This window comes from Urocitellus parryii, chromosome 11 (assembly GCF_045843805.1).
Source record: "Urocitellus parryii isolate mUroPar1 chromosome 11, mUroPar1.hap1, whole genome shotgun sequence".
NCBI classification, from domain to species: Eukaryota; Metazoa; Chordata; class Mammalia; order Rodentia; family Sciuridae; genus Urocitellus; species Urocitellus parryii.
In genome coordinates, this window is record NC_135541.1 from 51,885,585 (window position 1) to 51,904,126 (window position 18,542).

At 35.4% G+C, this 18,542-nt stretch overlaps 2 protein-coding genes and 1 pseudogene across 7 annotated transcripts in view; 1 reads left to right on the forward strand and 2 right to left on the reverse strand.

Annotated features, from left to right (window-relative positions):
* Lrrc40 (leucine rich repeat containing 40) overlaps positions 1 to 16,377 on the reverse strand; it is a 60,882-nt gene extending 44,505 nt beyond the window's left edge. Inside the window, exons 1-5 of one of the 2 annotated variants that reach the window (XM_026410231.2) lie at positions 16,207 to 16,377; positions 9,108 to 9,289; positions 7,954 to 8,027; positions 4,847 to 4,976; positions 1,147 to 1,270 (exon numbers count right to left, since the gene is read on the reverse strand). In XM_026410231.2, coding sequence (XP_026266016.2) covers positions 1,147 to 1,270; positions 4,847 to 4,976; positions 7,954 to 8,027; positions 9,108 to 9,289; positions 16,207 to 16,357 — 661 coding nt within the window. In that variant the 5' untranslated portion in view covers positions 16,358 to 16,377. Of the gene's footprint in view, positions 1 to 1,146; positions 1,271 to 4,846; positions 4,977 to 7,953; positions 8,028 to 9,107; positions 9,290 to 16,021; positions 16,068 to 16,206 lie in introns of those variants that run through there. The other variant, XM_026410238.2, reaches the window with a different exon arrangement.
* On the reverse strand, positions 10,489 to 11,820 carry LOC144249082 (elongation factor 1-gamma pseudogene; annotated as a pseudogene).
* Positions 16,378 to 16,510: 133 nt separating the features above from the next.
* Srsf11 (serine and arginine rich splicing factor 11) overlaps positions 16,511 to 18,542 on the forward strand; it is a 35,600-nt gene continuing 33,568 nt past the window's right edge. For 4 of the 5 annotated variants that reach the window (XM_026410031.2, XM_026410041.2, XM_026410050.2 and 1 more), the window contains exon 1: positions 16,511 to 16,598. The gene's annotated coding sequence lies outside the window, so the exon portion shown is untranslated. The remainder of the gene's footprint in view (positions 16,599 to 18,542) is intronic. The other variant, XM_026410039.2, reaches the window with a different exon arrangement.

The following is an 18,542-nucleotide window of genomic DNA, read 5'->3' on the forward strand; positions in this document are numbered from 1 at the left end:
GCATGAGGCACTGGATTAAATCCTCAGCACCACATAAAAAAATAAATAAAAGATATTGTGTTCATCTATAACTAAAAAAATTAAAAAAAAAAAAAAGATTCAATAGGCTTACTCCATATTAGATTCTTCCACTTACTAGGGCCAACATCTATTCTCCTACCTCTCCAACAGACTGTAGTACGCATTCACAACTTATTTTCCTGCAGTTTGAGCCTGTTGATTTTTAAATAATTCAAGGCTATATCGATATGTTGCCTTAGATTGCATATTTTCAAGTATAAGAAGATGCTAACTGGTTTCAAAGCAAATGAAACAGTACTACTTTCAACTAATAAAATTTATATATTATTTAACTAGAATAGTGAGAAAAGAATGTTGCTGTCTGATCCACTCAAATTTTTAAAGAATAATTTTTAGAAATGTTTGCATCTAGGAGCACTAACTGAAAGAATACAAGCAGTGGGGATAAAGCAAGAGGATTTCAGACCAACTTTTAAAATTTACAACATAATTTCTTCATCAAGGTTTATCAATCTTTAAACTGTAAAAAAAAAAAAAAAATTACCTGATTTAACTTACAGAACTGTAAATTAAATTATGTGATGTCAAAATAATTTGAACAAAAGCATTGTAAAATTTCATGACACCATACAAATGAAGAAATTATTCTTAGAATCCATTTATTTATAGTTAAATAACAATTAAATGTCCTATAACTATACAGGGTATATATTTATATAACTATATAGCTATATTAGCTAACTATATATTTATATCTAGTTATAACTATATATTATTTATGTAGTTATATATAGTTATAACTATAAACTGCATAAAGACTATAACTATAGTTAAAACTATATGAAGAGATAGCACAGCTGAACAAATGAAGAGATAGCATAGCTGAAAACCTTAATCAATTTCTCAATTACTTTTTAATATGCCTAAATATCTTTTGATGTTAATTCTTTAGAAATTTGTCAGATAATAATGGTCTGGAGAAAATGTGACTAAGTATTGCTTGCATTTACTATCATAAAATTATTATTTACTTCTCTATAATTATGTTACAAATTATTTTTCCAAAGGCAAGTTACATCAACTTCAAACTTATGTAGTTTTTTAAACATTTTAAAAATGATTTACTTTTCATTTTGCTTATTTCCGCTGGCAAACTCTTCAGTTGGTTACTGGAAAGATTGAGTCGTATCAGACTAGACAGAGAAGAAAAACTAACAGGAACAGTTGAAAGACGATTGCTTGAAAGATCCTTTAAAAGAAAGAATGAATGAATAAGTGAGAAAACAGGAGAGTACATAAATAGCCCTAAATGGAGTTTCAGAAATTGGGGGAAATGCAAGAAAAAAGTCTACTTTAGAGGTGACTGATTTTGTAACTTTAACACAATTTCCCAGATTATCATTCACTTCAATGTTTTCAAATATCTATAGACCCACAATGTATTCATCAAGATAGCAGATAGAAATTAGAATGAATTCTTTTTTCTTTCTTCTTTCCACAAATTTTAATAGTGTATTATAGTTGTACATAATTATGGAATTTGTTGTTATATATTTACACGTGCACAAAATAAAACAATGTAATTTGGTGAATATCTATCCCTAGCACTTTTCCCTAGAATAAATTCTTACTTTAAAAATATTTTACATAAAGGTTAGTATTAAAACTAAGGCACAGTATATCATGTTATGTTTGCAATGCATAAATGTATTTTGTCCTTCTATTGAATGAATTAGGTACATTATTGGTAACCCATAATAACAAATGAAAGACATCTTTGCAAGATAGAAAAGTTCCTGAAAGAAAGAAAAACAAAGTGGAAAAAGTGGTCATTTCAATTTCTGACAAAAAAATATATTCTCTTGGATCTGCTGACTTCGGAAGTTTACATTGGCCAAGATTAGAAGTCTTGTACTTTTGATGCGTTCGCGCTAGCTTAATTTATCTCTATACTTCAATGTTTCTTTAAATTTTGAAGTTCCTCTTTTTTCTTTAAATGAGAGAACTATTTTTTTAAAAAATCCTTTAAAAAACAACGTTATAAATCAGGTAGTTCTTGTAACACTTGAATTAAGTGTAAAATGTTCCATTTTCTATCAGCAAAATGTTAAGTAGGGTCAATTGTAAGAATGAAAAGAAAAAAATGACTTAAAATAGCTATGAAGATTTTCAATAAGTCAAATATTAAACAACTGTATTCTGTAACTGAATAAATTGAGATAGAAAACAGTAAAAAGCTGAATCAGCTCATTTTTACAAAAATTTACTAATATAACACTATAATAATCTACAACATATAACCATATAATCTACAACTCTAATTCTCAAATAAAAATCAAGGAATTGCTTGCTAATAAATAAATATTATATATTATTGAAAGTTTCAGAAATTAAATAGAATGGGATTAGGATTAGAACCTGGAACAAAAAGATAAGAGTAGTTAAAAAAAAAAAAACTAGGGAAACAATGAATTAAAATCTATAGTTAGAATTATGCCAATATGAATTTCTGAGTTTTTACAAATGTTTCATAAGTATACAAATGTTAACATTAGGACAACCTGGGTAAAGGGCATATATTTACAACTATAATAAATCTAACACTTTTCTAAAATGAAAAATTTTTAAAATAATTGCTAACAAATTAATTCAGAAATTCTCAAAACATTTTTGGGGGGGAGTACCAGGGATTGAAATCAGGCGTACTTGACCACTGAGCCACATCCCCAGCCCTATTTTGTATTTTATTTAGAGACAAGGTCTCACGAGTTGCTTAGCACCTCGATACTGCTGATGCTGGCTTTGAACTCACAATCCTCCTGCCTCAGCCTCCCTAGCCAATGGGATTACAGGTGTGTGCCACCAAGCCCAACGATTCTCAAAGCATTTTAAAAAACCCCAATCATTCTAATAAAAATCCCTTCTAAATTCTAAATGAAATTACTAATAAAATTAAGTATTTAATTACTGTAGCAAGATATAAAACATAAGTATGGCCATATATAAACTAATCCATATTTATGCCAAGTTATTCCGTTCCTTCTAAATTCTACAACGTATTACTGATAAAATAAAATATTAAATTATTGTAGTTGGTAAAGGTATAAAACATAAGTATACTATACATACACTAATCCATATTTATGCCAGTATTACTTCAACAAATATTTATTTAGTGCCATTGGGCTAAGCAGTTTTTATAATGTTAAATTAGTAATTTAAATGGTCACAGGTATTTCTCATTTTAACCTGTTTTAATATGTTGTTTTCCATATTTATGATTTATTTGACACTAAATCCTTAAGAACACAATTATCAAAGGAAAATTTCATTATGCAAATGACTGAGAACCCATAAAGTAGAACTGGGAAACTTCATTTATTATAAAGTTTCTTGCCAGCTTTTAACTCTAATGTATGCTTTTTTTTTTTTTTTTTTTTTTGAGAGAGGAGAGAGAGAGAGAGAATTTTATTTATTTTTTAGTTCTCAGCGGACACAACATCTTTGTTGGTATGTGGTGCTGAGGATCGAACCCGGGTCGCACGCATGCCAGGCGAGCGCGCTACCGCTTGAGCCACATCCCCAGCCCCTAATGTATGCTTTTTAAATATCAACTACTTTTAATATTTATAAAATTTTAAAAAATTTATAAGAAAATCTGATAGCTCCCTTCTTTCATTCATTTTATCTACATATGCCTTTTTATTCTATAACCTAATTTCCAATCTGACCAGACTGAACAACAACAAAACGTTGAAAGAATAGCTTGGACATGTATATTTTTTTTTTCAAACACTAGAGCAATTGAGGAGATTATCAAGGAGGTGGTACTTACACAATAAATAAAAGTAAAAGGATTAATTTTTACTTTAGTGAGAAAGTTTAAGGTTAACATGACACAAATGAACTGTTGAAAACTTGTAAAAGGGAAAAGAACCAAAATGCAATATGAAATAACTATTTAGAATATATAATACATATGAGAACCTCTCATTTGATGTGACTAAATTCTTTAAGATGGAATACTTTACAGTAGAGTCTTATTCCTTTGGTGGTAAACTGCAGAAAAAGGGATGCACTTTCACAGTTTCTTAATATATTAAGGGATAGAACTATTTAGCTTGCCATATGTAAAACACGAAGCAAAGATCTTATTGTTTTTATTATTAATAATATGATTAAAATACTATTTCTTTTGCTTTATCATTATCTCTATTAAGGATATGTAAAACATAAAATAAAAGTTTTAGTAGGAAATATGGCCATTTTGGAAAATAGAGAAGAAAAGGCATGTTTGAAGGGATTATCTAGATACTCACAGGGCTGGGCCACAGGTAATGTAAAGAACAAAAACAGTATGGGGGGATTTGAGGTTGTGGCTTAGTGGTAGAGCACTAGCCTAGTACGTGTGATGCACTGGTTTCGATCCTCAGCACCATATAAAAGTAAATAAATAAAGGTATTGTGTCCATCTACAATAAAAATACATTAAAGCAACAACAAAAAAAAGCAGTATAGGGATAGAAGAAAATTGATATATGCTCAAGACAACTTCCTTCTAAGCTATAAAAGTCTCTGAATAGTCACCTTCTTTGCTTTTTTCCAAACTCTAGTCCTGAGTTATAACTTGAAGTTGATTTAATATCATAGGAAAAAGAAGTTTACAATTATTGATTTAGCAATTTAATTGAAATACACAATTTCTGATAATCTAATCATAAAATCAGCCATCCAGGTCCCACAATTTCAATCATATCACATTTCTCAGTCTGATGAAAAAATCCCACCAGCCACAATAGTACAAAATTAGAAAATCACAACTTACTAAATCTTCTAAATTGGAAAGTTGTTCAAATCCCTCTGGTATGTAAGTTAGTTCATTATGCTGGAGGTACAGGCCTTTCAGGTTTTTTAGATTTGTAATTTCTTCAGGGAGCATTTTCAGTTTGTTATGGCTATTGATTGATAAAATAAATGAATAATTTAGTAAACAACGCAATAGATATTTATCAAAGACATTCTTGCTAATCAACTATGTGAACCTGTTAGAAAAATAAGATATGGTTATTAATTTTAAGTACTTATCAAAATTCACTTTCCAAAAATATATACTCGTTAAAATAACAGTAATCTAAAGTAACCAAATTAGAATCTTAAAGAAATAAAGTTTCTAAATAAACATATAATCAGTGAACTTCTAATTTCTTGCTTATAGTCAACTTAATTTTACATGTATCATGAAAGGACTTATTATACTCTTAATTGCCTAGCCTGTGTGAGGCACTGGGTTATTGTACTCTTACTTTTTGTACTTATTATAACTTTTTATACTGTATCTGACTTGTGTACATTTACCCACACCCTACAGAAGAGTTATATTTTATATGGAGGTAAGGTTGTAAACATAGCATTCAAGACAAAAATATCTAGTTCTGTTTGAGGGCCTGACATGTCAATTCCAGTCTGAACTTTTCAGTTGTACCCTTCTCTAGAGATACTCAGTTTACTGATTTAGGAGAAGTCCCACATCACTGAGGATGATATGCTCCCTGGTTATTAAGAGAGAAATGAAGAGATTCCCAAATTTATCACAACTTCATTATTCACTTATGAATTCTACTCTACTATCATGACACAGTTACTTCATGCACTAACAGGGGGAAATAGAAATATGAGGGGCTGTATAATAACCCTAAATTACATTAAAAAAAAAAAAAACTAGCTACAACAAAAAAGCCAAAACAAGCCATTCGTTCTTGTTTTCTAAAATAAGAACGAGTAAGACTATTAAAAGTTGGTTATTATTCTAGGTTATGTAGCTGAAGTCTGGGTATATTTGATAAAGATTGAGATGGGAAAAGATATAATTCTAGCTATATATTTCCTCCATCTTGAAATTCATATACTTAACATTTTAGAATCTAAAGCTGAACCCCCCTCCATGCTTAATGCTCCTCACTCTTGTCCTTGCAGGCTCTGTCTATACTTTTGACTTATAAGAGGAAGATCCTCTGATGCATATCTAAACAATTAGCACCTTTTCAAGTGTAGATAGTGTTTTGTTTTTTTTGTTTTTTTTTTAGTTGCTGATAGACCTTTATTTGTTTATATGTGGTGCTGAGAATCGAACCCAGTGCCTCACACATGCCAGGCAAGTGCGTTACCACTGATCCTCAGCCCATCAGGTGTAGATAGTTTTTCTGATTTATGGTAATTTCAAGTTTTTCACCAAATGAGGACTGTTATTTTAGGGACTGTTTCTCTCAAACCAGTTAACTTACCACTAGAAAACAGAACTGACTATACTGTGTTAAATAGATCTATAACCATATCTGTTTTATAACCAGTTTCTTTTCCTAAATGAAATCTCCCCTAACTTCTTTCTCTTAATCTGTGTCTATATAACATAGACAGGGCAAAGATATTCTTTCTTATAAATCTGGGTGTTAATTGGGAGGAAGCATTTAGAGCCTCAGCCACCTAGCATCCTATCTGCCAATGACAGTACCAGAAACATGCATGGAACACAAGGGGTCCTTGGAAAAGTTTAAAAACTGCTAATATTAAAAACCCTGAGGGCTGGGGATTTAGCTTAGTAGTAGAGAACTTGCCTAGCATGTGTGAGTTTGATCTCAGGCACCACACACACACACACACAAAAAAAAAAAAAAACACAAAATTCTTCAGCATTAATAAAGGAATTGATTAATAACTCTTCTTTATTGTCTAGATACTTTCTAGAATATAGAGGTAATTTGTTGGAGGCCGTGTATGAATTATGGGCTTGTTTGAGCCATAACAAGGCAGGGAGGTTGCTTTCCTTGGAACTCCTAAGTGAAATTCCCCTAGATAATTCCAGATTATGCTGATACCCTGCCTTAGCTAATAGCCCTAGGTTCAAAAGCAGCTGCCCCTGAGGTACAGGAGGTGGGCCTAACCTGCTAACATCCAAAGGAATTGTTTCTACTATCTTCTTTCTGTTTCCTCAGTTCTTTACTCGGAATCCCACTGGTGTTCCCATTCATTTAAATGACTTCATTTTGGGGAGTTAGACCCAGTCTCCATCAAAGTTGGTCCCAATTGAATTCTGCTCTTTCACTTATTTTCACGTTTTGTCTTATTTCTTAAATTTCTCATAACCTTTAATATTTCTAATTTGATTCACTGCCCTAACTTGGGGAAACTGAGTAAGCTTCATATGGGTCATGATAGTAATTTAAAACTTGATATGACCTGAATCTTTCTATATTATCTCATAAACATAAAACAAACACTTTCTTTTTTTGGTAATGGGGACTGAATCCAGGGCTTTGTCCATGCTCGGTAAGCAGTCAAAAACATTTATTTTAAATCAACTGGCCTTAAATTCATAAAACCAGAAAACATGTAGGGAATTCTAAAACCAAACACAAAGACAAATGCTCTGCTGAGAGTAGAGGGGCCAGTCTATAGTCCTAGCTACATGGGGCTAAGTCAGGAGAATTGCTTGAGCATAGCTGTTCAGGGACCACCTGGGGAATGTAGCAAAACCCATTTTTTTAAAAAGGACAACTAATTAAGAATTAAAAGTTAAGGGCTGGGTCTGTGGCTCAGAGGCAGAGCGCTTGACTAGCATGCGTGAGGCACTTGGTTCGATCCTCAGCACCACAAAATAAAATAAAGGCATTGTGTCCACCTATAACTAAAAAATAAATATTAAAAAAAGAAATTAAAATTCTTATTCAACTACTTTCTAAGATAACACCAAGTTTTTTTTTTGTTTTTTTGGTGCTGAGTACTGAACCCAGGGCCTCATGGATGTTACGCACAGGTTCTACCTCAGAGCTATGCTCCAGCCTCATGATATTTTCTAATGTTAGAAAATAATTTTAAAGAATACTAAATCTATACCATTATAATTGCAACATTAGAAATAAATAGCTTAAATTTTACCTGACATTAAGCTTCTGAAGATTTTCAAGTTCTCTTAGAGCAGAAGGAAGTGATGTTAGCTGATTATCATGTATCTAAAATTATTAAAAGGAAATCAGTATTCTTATTCTTATAATTAACAACACATGATCTTGGTATTATACAAAATTATTCACTGATAATCCCTGTTCTTCTAATTCAGTGACATGACACCTATTTGTAATTTGTTCTGAGTGTAGAAGAGGAAAAGGGGTTTAAAACTGACCCAACTACTGCTTAGAAATCATGAAGTAATAAGTTATTGATTTTAAATATTACCAAAATAAAACAAAAAAGCTTCACCTCATCGAGTGGAGTTTTAATGTCATGTACAGGTGAAGATATTATTTACGTCAACATATACAAAAATTTCATAAGAGAGAGAAGAACTTCTCTCATGTTCTCACAGAAACATACTGTTTTTAAGGGAGGAAAGTATCTTGGAGTAGGCCAATTCAATCATTTCACAAATAAACACACACACACACAAAAAAAAAAACTTCTCTAGAAATTTCACTATTTTCATTCAATCTTTTTCACACATGAATTAGAGGATTTTTGATGTTGCTATGTAAACCAGAAGTTTATATACTCTGAAATAACTATTAATGCTCCAATTTACCACGACATAGTGACTAGAGACTAAAAACTGAATACCTGAATAAAAATCACAAAAATTTGAGTTTAATAGTTTAAGTCAGTGAGATTGAAAGTGAATTACAAAAAAAAACCCCAAAAAACCCTTACGTACTACACTTGTTTTAATGTCTAGAGTAATAGTGATGATAAAATATAGCAATAAGAAAAAAGATGAGTAGAAGCAACAATTAAATACTGATTGTACATGTTAACACAGAGAATTCTAATAATTAAAAATAGTAGTATCTTTTCTCATTGATACATATGGAAACTAAAGCACAAATAGGAAACCTTCCCAAAGTCACTGGCTGTTAAGTTGGAAAGTCAGAATTAAAAACTGATGTTTTACACCCTTAATCATTATGCAATGCATGACATAATAATATTATTTTCCCTTTGACTGTATCAACTTAACATGAAGAGTTTTCTGCTTATCAAAGCCTAACTTTAGCTTTGGAGTCTCTTCAACCAACAACACATAATTATATTCAACTTACATCAAGAACAGTCAGTGCAGGTAAGAGTCTAAGGTCATCTGTCAGTGACTGAAGTTTATTGTTTGATATGATTAGTTTGGTCAAATCTGTCTGTTCCCACCATCGTTCAGCAGAACTGAAGGAAAGATTCTGATTAGCTTCTTCAGGGATATCCATGTTTATTCTCCAAACACACTGAGGCACTATTTCCACCACCACCATAAAAAAAAAAAATATTAGATATTAAATTTTGGTAATAACCAATCAATTTATCTACTAAAAAACAATTTCAGAAACAAAAATTTCCCAATAAGTCAAATAGCAATAAATTACAGCTACAGCAAAAGCTGATTTCATTCAAAAACAGACTAGTATGTACTTTATACATTAGATCTCACTTTTAATTTTATTCACTTACACACTAGGTATACTCTGTATAACACTTTTTGATAAATATATAAAATATACTCTACTATCATGCTAACAAAGTTACAGAAAAGGCTTGGAAATCAGCATTTGTATTTACAAATTATTAATTGTATTTATAATATCAAAACTTTTGTAACAGAAGTGTATACTGAGTCTCAGAAAGGTCTAGTAGTACTTATAGTAATAAATAATAGCTAACGAAAATATCAGGCAATCTTCTAACAAACCAATACATTTAAACCTTGTAACTGGGTTGGGGGTGTAGTTTACTGGTAAGGCATTACCTGTCATCACACATAAATTAACTATCTAGTTCCTTGTCTCATAATCCAAACTCCCTTGGATTTCAGTAAAAAAATTAAATGTTCTCTTTCAACTTCTGAGGTATTTTTTCTTGTTTTCATTAAGAAATGTATAAGATTTGCTTTTTTTTGTTGACAACATACTCACCTGGAAGCATTTTTTTTTTCCCTGAAATGAAAATGGTCAGTTTTTATTAGTTATTTAGAATATCCCAATGAGTTACACTAAGCAAGCAGTAGCTAAAACTCAGATTCAGTCTAAATAGTAATGCAGAGCATGGTTTATAAAAATTTAAGATGGTTACTGAAAGCCTAAAGAAATGGTTTATTTTATACTTTTTATCTGTTCTAACTGTATACTTAATAAAATAAATCATTATTACCCTAAAACAGTATGGTTTTTGAAGCTTAGGATCACTAGACCTAGTTACTTAATTGTACAAGTGAGAACTAATCCTGTGTTCTCTTCAAGGTAAGGAAGAAAAGCCTTACAACAATATTTCCCTTTCAAATAATATGGTTTCCAAAGTAAATTGCTTTGTTTAATAAATTATCTGCCTACCAATTTTCCTTTCAGTTCAAGTAGTTTCTTTTTTTTTTCAATGTTCAGTTTCCTTTAATGACCCCCATCTCCCTGAAAGGCAGGTGCAGGCAGCTAGGTGATGGCAAGAGATGTTCACTTGAAGATCTTGCCCTGATTGAAGGCTTTGCCCACATGCTGGAAGGCCCCTTCCCAGGAAAAGTACTCTCGAACCAGGGTCTGGGTCTCCTCGCTGCCAGGATCTAGTTTCCACCATGTGTATGACTCGTAGTCCACCTGCCAATCTGGACTCAGCGGAAAGGCAAGCTCCTGGCCTCGGAAGACCCAGACTCCAGAAATGGAGCTGCTATTGTTGGTTCCAAAGAGGATGACACTGGCAAAGGCGTTCTTTCTCAGCTTGTCCAATCGCTGAAACATTCCAGTGATGAGGTTGCAACTCATGAAGGTCTGGGTGAGCTCTTCAGGAAAGCGGTATTCAGCGTACCACAAGGACCAACCATCCTTATCAAAGTGCTCCCAAAAATATGGCAGGGCCACAGAGAGCGTGTCCTCATTGGAGTATTTGCGTTTAAATTCATCCAACACAAAGGTACTCTTAGGCAGGTGAGCAAAGGGGTCCTTGGCCTTGGGCTCAGCAGCCAGTGCCTGCTCACATTCATCCATCTCCTCCTCTGGAGCTGAAGCAGCTGCCTTTTTTTCTTCTTTCCGCTCTGCCTGGGGCTTCTGCTTCTCTTCCCGCGAACCCTTTTCTTTCCGTGGGGTATCCTTTTTAGGCTGGCTCTCTGCAAACTTCTTAGCATCAAACTGAGCCATCTTCTCACACAGTTTCACCTCACCCAAGATAGCCCGGAACTGGGGTTGGTTAATGCAGGTAAGGAACCAGCGATTGGTATTGGGAAAGGCCTGGCGAAAAGAAGGTTCCAAGACCTGTTTATAGAGCCACAACAGGGTGCAGACAACTGTGATGTCAGCCAGTGTCACTCGTTCACCCACAAGAAAAGTCCTTGTCTTCAAGTGAGCATCCTGCAGTCCCAGAATTCGCCTCACCTCCTCCTTTGCATTTTCAGTGGCCTGTTTGTTGTGGTGCATGATGCCCAAGGTAGGGAACACCCAGGTACTGGCTGGGGGCACTATGTCACTATCAGCAAAGCTCACCCACTGCACCACCTGGGCTGCTGCCTCTGGAGTACTTTCCCGCAGCTCCTCATTGCTCACATAGTAGGCGATGGCATTGCTCTCAAACACACAGAATCCATCATCACCCTCAAATGCTGGAACCTTGCCAGCAGGAAATTTGCGGAGAAATTCAGGGGTACGGTTGGTTTGGCCAAAATGGAAATGGGGTGGTGCGGAGAGCACGCGGACCTGAGCCCCACTGTACTGAGCAGCGATGAGGGCCTTGAAGGCCCTCCAGTTTTCAGGGTATGTGTACAGGGTCCCAGCCGCCATGGTGATTCCGCAGAGAAAGCTCAAGTAGTTTCCATTAGAATTTGCACATTCTTTTTTCTCAAACTGTGGCACATTTTCATTTTCCTTAGTGTTAGATGAAACACTTAAAAACATTTCTACACTATTGTTCTGCCATGATTATGCAACCAGAAAGCAACAATCCATATTTTCTTTATCACTCGGTCCTCATTTTATCTAGCTCAGTGAAAAAAAGAGCTGCACTATTTACATTGAAACAAAGAGATGATATATTCTGCTGCTGTTCATAAAAACAGCTGTCACCACGGATATTTTTACTGTTTCTGTAGTTCACCCTTTGTAGAATGTCTCATAATTTAAGTCATATCTGTATCTAACCTTTTTAGATTGCCTTTTCTCCTCTTATATCTCCCCCTAAGAAATAGGCTTCTCGAGATCCTCTGATAACTTGATAGCTCATTTCTTTTTATTGTCAAATAATATTCCATCATATGGATGTACCATTTTGTTTATACATTCACCTTCTTGAAGATATTTCGGTTGCTTCAATTTGGAGCAATTAAGAATAAATCAGCTATAAGTATTCATGTTCAGATTTTTGAGGGGATGTAAGTGTTCAACTCAATTTACGTAAAAACTTAGAAGCATGATCACTGGATCATATAAGACTATGTTTAGCCTTATAAGAAATTGTCGAACTGTCTTCCAAAGTGACACTACCATTTATCTTTCCACAAGCAAATGAATGAAAGCTCCTTTTGCTCCATACCAGCATTTGGTATTATCAGGTTTTTGGATTTTAGTCATGTTACTAGATGTGTTATGTTATATGCTGTTTCCTAGTGATGAATAAAGTCGAATATATATTTATAAGCACATCTGTCATATATATATCTTCTTTGGTTAGGGGTCTTTTCAGAACTTTGGCCCATTTTTAAATTGGGTTGTTACTTTTCTTCATGTGGAGCATATTTGTCTTTTTATGTCACTTGTTTCTGCTACCTAATTGATGGTTCCATGAGTAATATAAAAGTAGCCAGTAGCCTGTTGGTTATGGTTCTTAGAGTGTTCTGGAAAGAAGTTTCAGTAATGTTTTTTGACATAACCAAAACAATTGTAGATGGTGATTTTTTTTTCCAATAAACTTTTCCCTTGATCCAGTCTGTACACTGCTACACTGCTATACTTTTAATAAATATTTTTAAAAGTCTTCTCATGCTGGGCCTGGTGGCACACACCTGTAATCCCAGCAGCTGCAAAGGCTGAGGCAGGAGGATTGCAAGTTTGAAGCCAGCCTCAGCAATTTATCTAGATGTCTCAAAATAAAAAATACAGGGGCTAGGGCTGGGGCTCAGCAGTAGCGTACTTGCCTGGCATGTGTGCAGTACTGGGTTCAATTCTCAGCACCACATAAATAAAATAAAGGTCTATCAATAACTAAAAAAAAAAAAGGAGAAGGGGTTGATGGTATGCCTTAGTGGTTAAGCACCCCTAAATTCTCGCTGGCAGTACAAAAAAAAAAAAAAAAAAGCCTTCTCGTTATCTTTATTTGTGCCTCCAAATATTATTACTTTGAATTATGAATTATATTCAAAAGATATTTTGAAACATGTCTTCTTTCAGATTGCTTTCCACATATATACAAGATATTTCATGTGAAATATAACATGTGAAAGTGTTATGTATGATATGTGAAGGTATATAAATATGCATTTAAATAGTATGTTATTTATCAACTATTTATGTTTCTTCCAGATATTGTGCTAGGTACTAAATAAATAAAATAAAAATTAATGATACCTTCACATAATTCCTTTTCTCATAAGCCTTTTCACATAAGCTTCATTATTATTTATTGGGGGAAGGTAGGTAAGGAATAAATGTGTACAGCACAAGGGATTTTTGTGGCAGTGAAACTATTCTGCATGACAGTATAATGGTAAATACATGATATGAACTTGTCAAAACCCATAAAATGATACAACACTAACAGTGAATCCTAATGTAAATTATAAACTTCAGTTAATAATAGTGTTGTTATTATTGGCTCATCAATTATTAAAAATGTACCTGATGTAATGCAAGATGTTATTAAAAGAGAAAAATGTAAGTGGTGAGGGGGAGGAGGTAAATGAGAACACAATGTACAATATGCTCAATTTTCTATAAACCTAAAATAGTTATCAAAGAATGTACAAGTGTAACTGGGGAAAAGGCAACACTTTGTTATTATTGTTGTTAAAGAATAAGATGCTGGGGCTGGGGATGTGGCTCAAGCGGTAACGCACTTGTCTGGCATGCGCGGGGCGCTGGGTTCGATCCTCAGCACCACATAAAATAAAATAAAGATGTTGTGTCCACCGAAAACTGAAAAGTAAATATAAAAAAAAAAAAAAAAAGAATAAGATGCTGAAAAGAGATGGGAAACCACAAAGTAGACGGTTGGGGACAAGATTATGAAAATCTTTTGAATGTTATGCTGAGAACATTATATTGCATCTTGTGAGCTATGAAATGTTATTAAAATGTTTTGTGAGATATGGTAAAATCTGTGTTGGGAAGGTAACTCTTGTAATGACACGAAGAGAGTGAGGTTTAAAGTGAGAAGCCCAGGATATCAGGCCATACCATAACAGAAATGCTCAATTTTATTTTATGTAGTAGGCATTTTACCTATGTTACTTATATAAACCTCAGTAAGTCTTATTATTTCATTATAAGTGAAAAACTAAGGAACATCTCCATGTTATATGAGCTAAGAAATGGAGATAATGAGGGTTATCCCCAAAAGGAATACAAATAGTACAGAATGATAGTGATTTGAATATCAAAGTTTAGAGTGATAAGACATGAAACTGAAGTCTAAAGCCAGTTAGGGAAAGATCTTCTATATTATGGTAACAGAAATCCCTTTTTCATATATAAGCTACAAATACCACAAGCCTTTCCTATTTATACCTTCTTCATCCTATGAAATATTATATATTCACTCACTGAACACAACAGTTACTGTGTCAGGTTCAGTACAACTTAAACAGTCCTGATCCATATCGGCATGAACCTAAGAGTCCAAATTTTCTACCTAAAAGTTCGACACACTAAATCACATGGATCTAGTCAATAAACACATTCCAAAACATCACTTAGCACTGGTGAATATTCACTCATTTACTTATCGTGGCCACAAATAGATCCTACAATACAGCAAACACTATTTTGGGAGCTAGGGATACAACAATGAACAAAAGAAAGCTACCTGACCTTGAGGAAGTAACAGTCTAACTAATGGGCAAGGTAGGCAATAATTAAATTATGTAAGTCCTTATACTGATTCTATTTAAAAAATTAAACAGGTGAGACAACAGTGTGTTACCAGTGGTAATTATGGTGGTTTGGAAGGGCCTCTTGGAATTGAGCTCTGAGCAAAAACCCTAAAGGAAGCAAGAGAGTCAAAAAAGAAAATGTTCGACTTTGGAAAAAGCAAATATATATGGGAAAAGGAGGCAAGGGAGGGAGAGGGAGAGTGACTGGGTTGGGTGGGGAGAAAAAAGCTTATCTGTAGTTTCAAAGTGTTTATGCCCCATCTATAAAAATTCTTATAAATAAAGCAAGGATTTTATGCCATATACCCTTTCATTTATTCAGTAAAGTATTTGTTTGCCTGGTTTACATTATTCACGGTACAATAAGTTAATATTCATTAGAAGGAAAATGGAAGGTTTTAATTGCAGTGTAAAAAGCTGAATGTAAGTAGAGGAAAATCTTACAGGAAGAATGCTTTATTTCTCCACTTCTCCCTCATTGCTCCCTTACCCCCACGCACAGGCCACTCCAAAAGCATCTGGCCTTTCATTGTTATACCCAGATTACTGTTTCTTTGTCTTTATCAGGTTTTTCAGAGTGGCCTCAAATTCATGGACTTTGTGTAGCGTTTATTCCAATCCTCAATTTAGAAAACCTGCTCATCATTCCTGGTCATTAGGACTCTACCCAAGTTCATAAAGAAGAGGTCTCGCATTCACTCAAGGCTCACAAAGGAGTAGATAAAATACAGAATTTTAGCGTCGGTAATTTTCCTTAGAGAACAAATTGAGAAAAAGAAAGTAAGAGTCAAAGAAAATATTTTCCCAATATCTGATAGGTAGTTTACTCTACCATTATGTTGCCTATTCCTTCTTATGCGGGAGTCCCTGAAAGCGTCCGCTTTAAATTTTGTCCATAGTCCCGAAGGGTACCTCCAACAGATGCTGGAGCCAGAGAAGTAAGGAAACTGGGAGGCCATGTCAGTCCAAATGTTAAGAGTGCCTGGATTACCGCACAGGGATCCTGGCTAAGAGGCAAAGCCAAGCTCGAGGAAAGGAGATTGCCTTGAGCTAGGGCTTTCTGCCCGCACGGCACTGGTAGCACCTTTGAGTCTTACCTTCACTGAGGTTCCTACCCGACAAGTTTAACTGTCCGCTCCTCCTCGCCGCCTTTAACAGCCCCTGGGGCACAGAAGTAGTGCAGTCTCTCCCCTCAGCTCTGAAACCCGCTCGCGGATCCCGCCCGGCTACCCGTTGCAGGCGCGACATGTTCAAATCCTGGGTCTGCAAGCGGCAGCCCCACCCATGACGCTTAAATGTGGCGCCGCCAGACCACCCCGCCCCTTCCGTAAACGCGCGCTCTGTGCGCGGAGTTCGTGGCTTCGCGCTGGGCCTTTCTCTCCGTGCGGCGCGGCGCAGATGTCGTCACCGCCAGCTCCCGGGGCTGGAGGACAGAGCAGCCCCTTCAGTTGCCGGTGCCGGCCTAGCGTCCTGGAATTACTTCGCTCTAGTAAGTGCGTTCAACGGGCTTAAGAGGGGCTTTCGGGTTTATTGTTTGCTCCGGTTACTGCGACTCCAGCCTTCTGTATGCTTCCACCGTGGCGAGGGGGTTGGGAAAGGATAACCCTCTCTTCTCCCCTCTTCTAGTCTGAACGTGGGCCTTAACTAAAACTTGAGACCTGGGCGCGGTCTGCAGCCTCTCTGGACCCCAGCCTGTCTGTCGCTGGGGGTAGTGGCACCAGACCTCCGTAAGGAGTAAAAGAGATTTCCTGGTCTTGGAGCCTGTACTCTTGACTCCTGGAGTTAGTGCATCACTCCCGTTGTTGTGTTGAAACAGCCCAACGTTGGAGGGAATGTGAAATCAAAGGATTGGCAACCTAGAAAAAGAGAGTAAAAAAAGTTTAAAATGTAAAAAATGTCCTGCCTACCAGACAATTGTAGGAGACAAGTGGACGGTAAAGGAGACAAGTGTGGTACAAGCTTTAGTGAATCACAAACAGCCCTGACTTTGAAGCCCCGGAAGTGCAAGTTCAAATCCCACCTGCTTACTGTTGCTGGCCAGCGAGCCCAGGATCCCTCTGGCTGGCCGGATGTGTCCCCCACATAAGAAATAGACAAAAGATGGAAAAGGGAAGAATGAACGTTAGGCAGTTTGATCAAACCTGGGAGAAGCAGCAATATTCCTTCTCTCCCTTCATCCCATAAAAGCAGTTATAATTTATAGAAACAAATGCAGCTGATACCTAGATGTAGAATTAATTGGCCGGAAGAGGAGGCAAAAGGGGACAAGAGGCATCAAGTAAACAAGCAGATTTAGTGTTAGACCTGAGTGGGCAATCTTCTTTCCTGCTCGCCATCATCTTTAGAGCCTGTATGTGGGACTGGTGTGTGTGTGTGTTGGGGACGAGGGCGGGGATATCTCAGCCCTTTAGCTTCCTTTCTCAGTAGGAAGGATTTTGTTCCCAGCAATGTCAAGTTCAGTCAGTTTCATTTCATACCGTGTAACTAAAGCAGTTTTACTCGACAGCTTTTGAAAGTCATTCTTTTCATTACTTTAGGAATAACAATTTCTAACTTATAAGCTTTTGGAAATAATTTGATGAAAGCAATAGTTTAAATCCCTTGGTTGAGGGAAGGGACTTGGTTTCAGAATAAAATATGGAAAGTTTGTCCAGTAAGTCCGTGTTTCCTGGAAAGTTACAGTTTATGTCTGAAAGGTACAGTTCATTAAGTCATTCAACAAGTGTTTATTAAGAACTCACCCTGTATAGTACTCTTCTGGGTGCTAGACTTTTTCTTCTCCAGAGTGATTTTGTCTTAAAAGCAGATATTCTTCTAACCTCCAGGGAATCTACTGTGGATCTGAAGTGTTAATTGAACAGTAAAATGACGTCTCTTGACAAAATATGCATTATGCAGTTTTACCTGAATCCAGGTTCATGTCCTTGTTGCATGTAAGATTTGGTTTGTAACACCCTATTTATTTTTTTCTTCCTATTCAATATAGTGACCAGTTTTACAGATAAAGAAATAGAGGCTAAATGAAGTTAGGAATATTGCCTAAGATCATAAATTTCTATAAGGAGCGTGGCCAGGCAGTTAAACCTGGATCTTTCTCCAACCATGAGTTGCCTAGTGGCTTTTCATAATTTCCAATTTGCTTTTATTATGGAATCATTTTAAGGAATACTTCAGTTGTATTTTGTTGTTGTTGTTGCAGTGCTAGGGATTGAACCCAGGGCCTTGTGCGTGCTAGGCAAGTGCTCTACCACTGAGCTACATCCCTAACCAACTTCAATTGCTTTAAAACAAATTTGAGAACAAACTTTTTCTGTTTTCTAGGAGGTAACACTCTACCTTAAGATAATAAATTGCTGCAAAATTTTGTAGTAACTATTCCTCTACCTACAACAGATTCTTGCTTAGTTTTGCTCTTAAATATAGCTAGGTGTAC